This window comes from Fomitiporia mediterranea (assembly GCF_000271605.1).
Source record: "Fomitiporia mediterranea MF3/22 unplaced genomic scaffold FOMMEscaffold_2, whole genome shotgun sequence".
Taxonomy (NCBI): Eukaryota; Fungi; Basidiomycota; class Agaricomycetes; order Hymenochaetales; family Hymenochaetaceae; genus Fomitiporia; species Fomitiporia mediterranea.
In genome coordinates this window covers 817,047-827,795 of record NW_006760387.1, presented here as the reverse complement: position 1 = coordinate 827,795, position 10,749 = coordinate 817,047, and the positions used below count along the sequence as shown (strand labels likewise).

The 10,749-nt window shown below is 43.5% G+C and overlaps 1 protein-coding gene across 1 annotated transcript; it reads right to left on the bottom strand.

Annotated features, from left to right (window-relative positions):
• Positions 1-4,401: 4,401 nt before the first annotated feature.
• On the bottom strand, positions 4,402-6,224 carry FOMMEDRAFT_76760 (endo-1,4-beta-xylanase A precursor; the record flags this gene model as incomplete). Its single annotated transcript, XM_007262587.1, has 12 exons — positions 4,402-4,449; positions 4,508-4,564; positions 4,621-4,770; positions 4,825-4,979; positions 5,038-5,069; positions 5,120-5,227; positions 5,285-5,312; positions 5,375-5,376; positions 5,431-5,557; positions 5,619-5,709; positions 5,762-6,090; positions 6,146-6,224. The coding sequence occupies 12 exons, from the start codon at positions 6,222-6,224 to the stop codon at positions 4,402-4,404; spliced, it is 1,206 nt and encodes a 401-aa protein (XP_007262649.1).
• Between the last annotated feature and the right edge of the window lie 4,525 nt (positions 6,225-10,749).

Below are 10,749 nucleotides of genomic sequence, written 5' to 3'. Positions count from 1 at the left end.
GGACCGAGTGGCAATCAAGGCATGGTGACAAAGACTACCTCAAACGGCTGAGGAACACATTCGTTCTCTATTGTCAATACACTCGCCATCTGTTGTCAGGTTATTTCCGTAATTGTTGTAGATAATAATGTATTTATACAATATTTCAATATAATTATAAACTGTTATTTCAATAACAAATGGATATAAGGACAAACTTATCTTATACATCTTATATTTATATGTTTTCCTTGTTAAAATAACAAGTATTATAATACTTAGCCATTTTGTGAGGTGCACTTTAAGCACTTGTATATCTTAGTAAGTACTACAATTCTTATTATTCTTGACCAGATAGTCAAGACTTTTTAATAGCTTTCTTAGCTTCTTATTACCTTCCTAAAACCCCTAGGTACACAATAAGCTCTTATACATAATGTAGAAAATATATATAATTTATATACATATAAGCTAATACAAAGTTTGAGATATTTTCCTGATGACTCCGACAGCGATAGAACTCCACAGTTAGCCTATGCAGAGCGATCTCTTGGTAGTAACCTTGATGAAATTATTGCAAAATGAGGTAAGTAAAGCATTTTTCCATCAATAAACTTACAGTTTATCTATTGGCTACAATCTTAGTTGCAGAACAGTTGGAAAAAAAATTGTTGGAGAAGAGCGATGCTGAGAAGAGGCGAGGCTCACAGGATGCAACTAGATCGAGGACCTGATTGAAGGTCTTTGGGGGCGGCGTGGGCAGCTCATGGATAATAAATGAGTGATACAGTAGAGGATACATTCAAGTTAGCATAGCCACTAGCTGATAGTGTATCCATTTCTCTGTAGCCATTGATAAATGAATTTGATAATGAGGATTATGAACCAGTTGTATCATGAAAAAGTCTTAACAGTTGTATTAGATTATAACCCAGTATATTTTTTACTTTTTGTAAATTTTGTGAAAGTGATAATATTCTAAATAGGCCTTTTCACAAGTCAATTATAATTTAGTACAAGTATAATGAGAATCTAGAACAGTAATTGAAATTGCTGATATTAATTATGATTGTACATATTATCAAAATATACAAGTGATTATAACATATCTCCCAAAATAAATAATGTTAGAATATACTTATTTATTTTTGACAGTATAGTATCCCTCTTACAACATATACAAGTCATTGCAGGTATTTGAATAGCTTATTTTGGCTTTGCTCACAATTTTGTGTTAAATAATTAATAACATATAATTATATTTAATTATAGAATACAAAAAGATGGTAAATAATACATTATTTCTATGATCCCAATCCCTGCACCACCAGCAGCCTCTGCCTTGTTCTTTCGCGAGCGGAATTCACGTCAATAAGGGATTGATGTGTTCTTGGGCCGTTCGATGTAGTCTTCGTCACCAGGCCTTGATCGTTGCTCAGTCCCTGCAAGTTGAATTGCGTACACGTGTGAGTTGTGAGGTCAAGCAGGTTGTGGTGGGTGAGGCTGTGCCTGTGAGACAGGTTTGGAGTGATTAACGAGTGACAATAAGAAAGAAAAGATGGACACACGGCGACGGTGTGCAGCGAGTGTGAGTGGTACATGCAGATTGAGATCCAGAGCGTTGAACGAGCTGACTCGGACTGCAGACGAAACCGTGTCTGTCCGTGTGCACTGTATGGTTTATCTATGGTGTCTAATGGGAGGTGCAGTAAGCTGAGTCGTCGATTGCAAAGTGTATCTCTGGGACGTTCCGGCTCGAAAGGTGAAGGTGAAGTGGAAGGCGGACAGACTCGGCTCAGGAGGGGAGTGGTGGGACACTGCTTCCGTTCGAAATGGTGTCATGTACGGTACTGGGGAATGTAAATGCACGCGGTGTGAGCCCATCGAGAGTGATGTCAAGCACATAATGGGTGGGGAAGGAAAGTGTGTGTGAGGTCGGAGAGAGGGTTGCACCTTGAAAATGGTGGTACATGGACATTGTCGAGAGCGTGTGCTCGTCGAGTGGTGCTTGCACTGCAGAGGGGAAGAAGTACGCGAATGCATGGAATTATTGAAGAAGTCGTTCGACATTGGTCAGCAATGCAGATGCGCAGATGCAAATGCAAAAAAGAAGGCAAGTGTAATAAAAAAGAGGACAACGAAGGAGAGGCAACGCAAGAGGCAGAGCGAGGAGCAGGAGGGATGAAAGGGAGACAAGTTGGGAGGAGAGGGATGAGCAACTATTGTGCGGGCGAATTATTATGAAGTGGACCGGCTGCTTACACTTTACGCTGAAGGACAGCATAGCCAGCTGGGTCGTGTTGTCACAGGATCTGAGGCTCAGCACAGGCATTGCAACAGCAGATTGGAGAGACGAGTTGCAGTGGTGTTTATTGTCTGTGTTGTTGCACTCAGAGTACCTGCTGGAGGACTGGGCTGGAGAGAACGAAAGCAACGACATAGTGTCAGGGCCGAGGGTTAGACTTAGAGAGATGGTGGAGGTCAGAGAGCAAGAGTGACAGCTGTAAGTGCGTCAGACTCATTATATGCCCCCGACCTTCAGCACATGATTACGTAATCAATCTTCGTGATAGCACATGTAGTTCCTCTCACATTTCACTAAGTCAAAATAAAGTACTTTTCCTAAGAAAATAAATATTCCCCTCCCCCAATCCTAACTAAAACCCAACTTAACACCTAAGCCTAACAGCCCAAACTTATCCTAAACCTAATTGGGGTGGCAGAGCCCCCCCAAATCCCCCTCCTAACTTCTCACTCTGTTCATGACAAGGGCCACAGTATGCTAGAATTACATAAGTGGTCAGTCAGGGTCATCCCTAATTGGGCTGTGGGATTCAGGGCCTGGATGTAAAAAGTCAAGAGTCTATCCAACCTGTAAAACAACTCAAATATCATATTTAGATATAAAATAAAAGCCTTTATTTACTTTAAATCACAGTAAAAAGTAATCTGACAAGTATATATCTTTCTAAACACACTAATATAACTGTTATAAGTACCTGAACACCTTATACAAATAATATAAACTCTTTTACAAAGTGAATATTGGCCTATCATCAAAATTAAAATATAGGTATAATACTTAAGCTTATAATATAAGGTTATTATAATGCACTTAATGGATTGTATTCACCCACAGTGCTTACAGAATGTTTATATACATTAATATGTCTTGTTTTAGCATTATAATTACTTTCTAACCCTTACAGTTACATTATAATGTATATAAAATGTTCATAATATATTAAATATACTGTAATCCATTATATTAGATCCGACTTTTTCCCGATGAACCTTGCAGTCAGCTTACCAATTGTGAACTTAATGACTGGCTGGGTCAGGAGGGTAAGTACTGTATTTTGCCATCAATGAATATGCAGCTTATCTACTAGCCACCATATAAGCTGATTTTATTTAAATCATTTTTTCTCAGAACCTCGTCTAATAGAGTATTAAAAATTCAATGTCCTTCGAAAGATTTAATATAAAAATCATTATCTTAAAATGAAGGAGGAGAGGGAAGCTAAGAAGAAGCAAAGCTCACAGGATGTAACAGGATCAGGGAGCTGACTGAAGGATCTTTGGGCAATGATCATGTACGACCAGGCAGCTCATGGATAAAAAATGAGTGACACAATAGAATAGACTACTACTAGTAGCTGATGTCGCGTCCATTTCTCCGTGGTCTTTAACAAACGAATTTGATAATGAGAAAGTTGAAGCGGTTTTGTAACGTTTTAAGGAGGCTTCGATACTTGTGTCAAAGATAGTCATAAACCCGAAAGTATTAATACTTCATGTCAAACATAAGCCTTCGAATTGCTTCGAGTCAGTTCTGCCTACGCATGCTGTTGAAGATGTCCACCTCTAATTTAAATATAGAATTTAGACATATTGTGCGAGAAAGTACAGGCGTTGTATTGGGACTTCAAGGGATGCATACACAACAACCAACGATCCCGAGCCGCAGCCTACTGCATACTACTACATGCAATCTTGGTCTCGTATGTTGGTAACGTCCATTCATGAGAAGTTTACAACACTCAAGTTTCGTATTTGCTTTCAAAATTCACGAACTAAACCCGGATTTAATCCTGCATTTTTAACCCGAGGAAAAGCCGTTTCGGGGACGGGAAAGCATATAATACTAGAAGGGCGCTACTGATAGTTTATACAGTTCGAAGGGTCATGAAGCTTTGACTGAATTGTCTTGGACAGTTATTTCGACCTAAACTCGCATCGAGAACATTATCATGTATGAATCATTGGGAACACGCGAATGTCAAACTGCGCGAGAACGAAGGGTTATTTCGAGGATGCGGCATAACGGAAAAGAAAAACACCCAAAGAAAAGCTTGTATTGCATTGAAGCCCAAGGAAAACAAATACACATAAGCATTAAAACTAACGAATACGGCGCCCTCAGAACCCTGCAACGATTCCGTTGTAGGCGGCCTTCTTTTGCATATTCTAGAAAATTTATTAAATATGAGTTCGAGGAAGGTGTGTATGTAGCGATGATGCTTACCTGGTCCCATGGGCAGGCAGCACCCTGGCCACTGAAGGTGTTCGGTACCCACGAGTACTGAAACGCGTGTTGTAAGTCCAATATTGAGATTTCTCGACGAGACGGAAACTAACCTTGTCTGAGAAGTCCCAAACAGTGACACCGATACAGCCAGCAACGGAGTTGCATTGTTGAATAACGCTTTGGTAGTCCCGCTGTTGCTGCGCGAGGTTCGCCGATGAAGCAGGAAGAGGCATACGGATATCCAACTCTGTGATGGCGACCTACACGAAATGTGAGGCATTGTCTACATACTACTTAACACTCGAACAACGTACCTCAACACCGAGAGCTGCGACCTGTGACATCACCGATGACAGCGAAGTCGGCACTTCACCAACGATGAAGTGGCCTTGGAAACCGACACCGTCGAGCGGTACACCAGCAGACTTCAAAGACTTGACGAGGTTGATCATAGCCGTTGCCTTCGCACCTGGAATGATTCAACATCGTAAGAAAGGGAGAATGAATATTTAAAGCAGAATGCGTACCGGTGTATTCAATGTTGTAGTCATTAATGTAACTGATTATAACACTATGAGCTTGATCCACTGCTATGGGTTATTGGCTTACAGCTTGGCACCAGAGTCGGCCCCGCGTGCGGCTTGAAGACCGATCTGGACGTAGCTTTGACCCAAAGTATTGTAGAAGACGTCTGAACGCCAGGTACCATCATCGTTGCTACGATAAATCGTTTTCAATAAGTCAAAAAGCAAATCAGTATCGAGTTATACTCACAAAGGCTCGTTGATGACATCCCACGCGTCTGTGGATTGACCGATAAGGAATCAGTGGAAGAGCTTAATTATAGACGGGAACAATACGAACAACTACGAAATAGGTAAGTACTGCATGCAGGTCCCCGAACAAATTGGACGGCTCACATTTCTCCCTTGAAGTGACCAACAAGCGTCGAGCAGTGAGTCTGGATGACTGACGTCAAGGTGGCAGAGTTGAAGCCGCTGTTTGAAACCCAGCTTGGTAGCTGGTTGTACCAGACGCAGTTGTGTCCTATCAGGTAAATTATTGGTATGCAGAAGAAAAACGGATGGGATATAAACTAGAGACTAACCGCGCACGATTTGACCGTTGGCCTTTGCCTCGGCGACAAGTGCGTCACCACCGGCAAAGTTAAAGCTACCACGTGAGGGTTCGGTTGTGTCCTGATTTGACAGCGTTCAAAATAGCCCGCACTTCGAATGCACGGTGACATACCCATTTCATGCTGTTCAACGGTGTGAGCTGTCCGAATTCGCCCTTTGTCGTCAAAACGGCCGCGTATGCAGCGTCACTCTGGAACTCAGATGCATCTGTTGCAGTACCAAAGTACTTCTTCCCAGCTCCCTTAGCAATGGTATCGAGTCCACCAGTTGCGCTGCCTCCGGAAGCAGTTGATGTCGGTGTTCCAGCAGGCTGTGAACTTGACGGCGGTGGCGGAGGCGGTGCATTTGTTGATGGGATACATTGAGAATAGTAGGGGTTAGATGTCACGCAACTAGTGCCAGACACGCAAGTCGTTGGGCCAGTCCATCCAATACCACCGCCTACACGAGGGTCTTGAACACTGGACATTACTCAAGGTTTCTTTCGGATACTCACATTGTCCCCAAACCTGTTGTTGTGCAACCGCAAGCGGCACAAGAGAGAGCAGAGAAAGAAACGCAGTTGAGAATTTCATCGCGCGAGAGCAGGTAGCTGACTTCAACCGAGGAATAGGTTATGTCTGAGCTGTCGACTTGCACCACTTGGAGCATTTATACAAGACGTTCGGTTCTTCATCGCCAAAACCGTGAATCGTATGGCAGTCTGCGGTACCGCCAGCATACAAGAGCTGCGACGTATTCGCCGAGAATAACGTGTCCAAGTCTTTTGCAAGAGACTTTTGCTGATGTTTCCGGTCGGCCCCGCGTCACAAGACCTTGCTGGGGCAGTTTTGCGGAAAGATGCCCTTATTTCGGAAACGAGGTCAATGATCCGTCATGACACTAGAGCTTCTACTCCAGGGGGTCTGGCCAGAGGAAGACAGCGTGCAAAGAAGCCGTCGCAAAAATGATTAAGCGCGAGGCCACACAATCCTAAAAATTAATAGACTAAATACCTCTCGGCCCCGCCTTGTCGCATATCTCCGGGCCCTCAAAGCGAGTTCTGTTCCAAACAGTAACGTTAGAAAGAATAAACTAATCCTCGCAGTCCTTCAAAAAACAAATGAGCCGACTACGGGGAAACGACTGTGCACCTGGTTTTCTCCCTCGAAGATGAAGTCGATTCCGTCATCGTGTTCCAAGACCTTGGCTTGTGTTGTCCTCGCCGTCGGGATCGTTCTATTTTTCCGGATCTTTCGGTAAATTATCGGCAGAGCGTATACTTGCGTCTCGCAAAAGCGATTGTCATCAAAACACGAAAACCTCGACGTGATCAAAAGATGAATTGAGCTCGCATGTAGACCTCCGATTCGGGCATCAACACCAATGATCATCTACAAAGCAATGTACGGCGTCATACGGTGCGGATCGTAAGGAGCCTATAGGTTTCTAGCACAGTGACTAAAGGCCGTGCATGGAAACACTAGAGTGTACTGCTCGCAGGATTTCATGACACGCGACATGGTGACGGAGAGGTGTGCCTGCGTGTGCTGATCCCTTTTAAAGCTTTGGTCATGTTCGTAGCATGTGAGCATGATCCAGAATCAACTGCCAAGGTTCCCTAGAAATCACAATGTACTCATTAGTCAATAAACGACATACGGTAGGAAACTCACAAGAACGTCGCTCGAGTGGTGACTATCATAAGCTCACAAGTTATAGAAACATGGAGACTCCGTCTTTGCTCAGTAGATTTATGGTGCAACTTGGCCTCAATAGAAAACAACCGTCCCTGATCCGTGATCGTAAATTTTGTATCACGTGATCCATGCGATTTTTCACACTTGACTTGAAAGTGATTGCTTACCAAATACTTATAGACGAGTTCCAATGCTTATACGCGATAAGCCCTCCTCTGTGGAACCGCTCGAGATACCACAGTGTCAAGGTTAAGTTGCATTCGCTATTGATTCATAAATGCGCCATCCCCATGTAACACACTCCTTACTTCTTTTACTTTTAATCCCTCCTCCCTTTGTTTAGTGCCTGGTGCCATGAGCAATCTTCTTTGCATAGCCACCATTAGATAAATCAATCATAACCTTTGGATAATCAGAAAGGTGTTCTTCTCCCGATCTTGATCTGATTAATGCTTTTCACTTTCAACAGTGTCGTACTTCACTGCTCTACCCTAAACTTTTTGTCTGCCTCGAGGTCCGCCATTTTCATCAAGATGTCGTGTACATTTAAGCAAGCTCGATGACAACACAATACCGACATGCACCATGCATAAATTTCTGCGATGCTTTCCTCCTATCTATTGTATTGTATTCTGCAGCTTCCTCAGATCTTGTCGCGGCCAGTACAGCTACTTTTCTCCTGGGCTCAGTTTGTATAATGCAACGGATCCGATAATACAATGGACTCCTTCTCTCAACGACTCCTCCACTTGGTCACCTATCAATGCAGGTGGATTTAGTGGCGTGCAGACGACTAGCAACACCGCAACAGCGAACTTTACGCTTCAAGGTTTGTTTTGACGTTGCGTATTTCTCTGTCTTATCCGACCGACATGATTTCCTTTATAGGCGCAGGACTGACGATCTTCACCGTTGATCAGCCTAATTTCAATTCGATCCTTGTGACGGACGACAGCAAGCAGTTTCGCGTCAACCTTTCATATGGGCAGCTTCAATCCTGGTGGGGCGAATCCTGGCAGGACGTAAAGATGACCCAGATATCCATTGGCGATACAGGAGATTCCTCGTCAAAAAGCCATTCAATTGTAATCCAGGAAGACACAACCCCCGGCATGAATAACACTGGATGGAATTTACTGGGAATTAGGTACGTGCACGTCTCCTTGACTGAAAAGATTGAAGCTTATTTTCTTTAGTATTGCACCAGCCTTCACTGTCGCCACCTCAATGTCGCCTAGCGCGGCAACGCACGCTACCACACAAGGATCGGCTCCGCCAGGAGCACCAAAACAGACCAATGGGTTGTCCGCAAGAAGAAAGGTCGGAATGGCGGTTGGACTGGCTTTTGGAACGTTGTCTGGAGTTTCTCTAACAGGACTACTCTTTGTCTGTTTACGACGTCGCCAGTGCGAGCGGGCATCCTTTGCTGCACTTCCTGATCCATTGATCATCCCTCCGACTGCACCACGCTTCTCTCGGCCACAATTTAGGCGAATAGACTGGGAACGTATTCCACACCTCATAGTTCCATCAACAGCGATGGCCCGTGCTCCATCCACTCGTTCCACGGACATACTAGCCGTTCTTCCACCTGCAGTGACTCGTGAAATGGCACGAGAAAAGGTTGTTAATCCTGAAAGCAGCCGAGGCTCTAATTGGCGATGTTCAAGTTCCAGTACACTTGTATCATGAACTAGGGTTGCAAGTCTCTGGTATTTATAATCCTTTCCTTGAATTATTAAGAGTCACCTTTCTTACGTGCACTCTTCCCAGGATCATGGAAATTGTATTCAGAAGTACTCGCTTTATCTTACCCATACCTCAGACTGCACTGCAATCCTGAAACAATCTATCTATTTAATTTGTTTGCTACTATTCCAACAAAAGCTTTGCTGACAAAATACGGGATTTTAATTATTTTATATCACTGCAGCTAGATTATGTTACATATAAATGTGAACTATTTTCAGGCCCTTGAATTGCACTGCTTGTCAAACCCGACAGAGGTTTACCGCAGTCCGACTCCAGCTATGCTATTGAGACAAAAATGGTTTATCACGTGGTCACGAGAAAATGACGAGCCATCGCGATTTGGTCTCATCTCAGAACGTTTGAAACTTCAAACAGCTGACTTGATCTAGGCGTAAAGGCGAATAGTTAGGGAGGGTTCTGATTAATGTGGCGTGGTAAGTCTTCCCTCACTTAAATAGTGTTTCTAGGTTACATTCCACGTCGAATATATGTGCCATTTCCAACTTTCCCAAACATACTACGTGCATCTTTCTCTGGCAGCTATTTTCCCTCCTTGCTTTAGGGCTTGGTGTCATGGAGTGGTCCTTTTGCCCGGTCATCAGTAAATAAATCATGGCCCCGGATATCAGATTGAAAGCACTCCCCCAATCTTGATTTGATGGATACTGCTGATTTAAAAAGTGCAACGCTTCACTGGTCTCTGCTAGGCATTGTCTGCCTTGGTGCTGACTGCAGGTCAGCCATCTTCCTACAAGACCTTACAGATACAGTAGCAAGAGCAAGTCTACTGGTCTACTGGTGGACATACGTCATGTGGAAAATTCTGTGTTGCTCTTGTCTTATTTGCAGTATTGTATCCTGTAACTTTCTCCTATCCTGTCACGCCAGCAACAGCACTCTGCCTACTGAGCTCACCCTCTACAACACAACAGACTCGATAATACAGTGGAATCCTTCACTAAATGATTCTAGCACTTGGTCACCTGTCAGTGCTGCTGCATTCAGTAGTGTACAACCAATCAGCAACACCTCAACAGTAAGCTTTACAATTCAGGGTATACTGATATACTATTATTCTCTGCCTGTTCTGATACAACTTGTACTGTAGGTGCAAAAGTGGCAATCCTCACTCTTGATCAGCCTAATTTCAATTCGGTCCTTGTAACAATTGATAACCATCAGTTCTGCTGGCCCCTCTCTAATGAGCACTTTCAGTCCTGGCAGGATGTAACAATAACCTCAATACCTGTCAACACTACTATAACAGGGAACCGTTCAATTGTGATCCAGGAGGGTACAGCTCCTGGCACAAATTATACTGAATGGAATTTATTAGGAATTAGGTATGTATGCTTCCCTGAGCAAAGGGTCTAAAAACTTATTTTCTTTAGTATTATGCCAATTTTCAGTAGCATCTCTTCAGTACAACCCTCAGAGACACTACCTGTGATTCTACAAGCACAAGCATCTGTAATTGCACTTGCACAAGAGCAAACCAACAGATTATCTGCAGGAGGAAAAGCTGGTGTAGTGATCAGAACATTGTCTAGTGTTTCTCTTGCTGGATTGCTTTTTGTCTGTTTAAGGCAGTACTAGCAGGAATCCTCTGACTGTCAGCAACAGCATAGAGGGGACCCGAAGGCTCAGCAAGGGGACCCAGGCTACAACT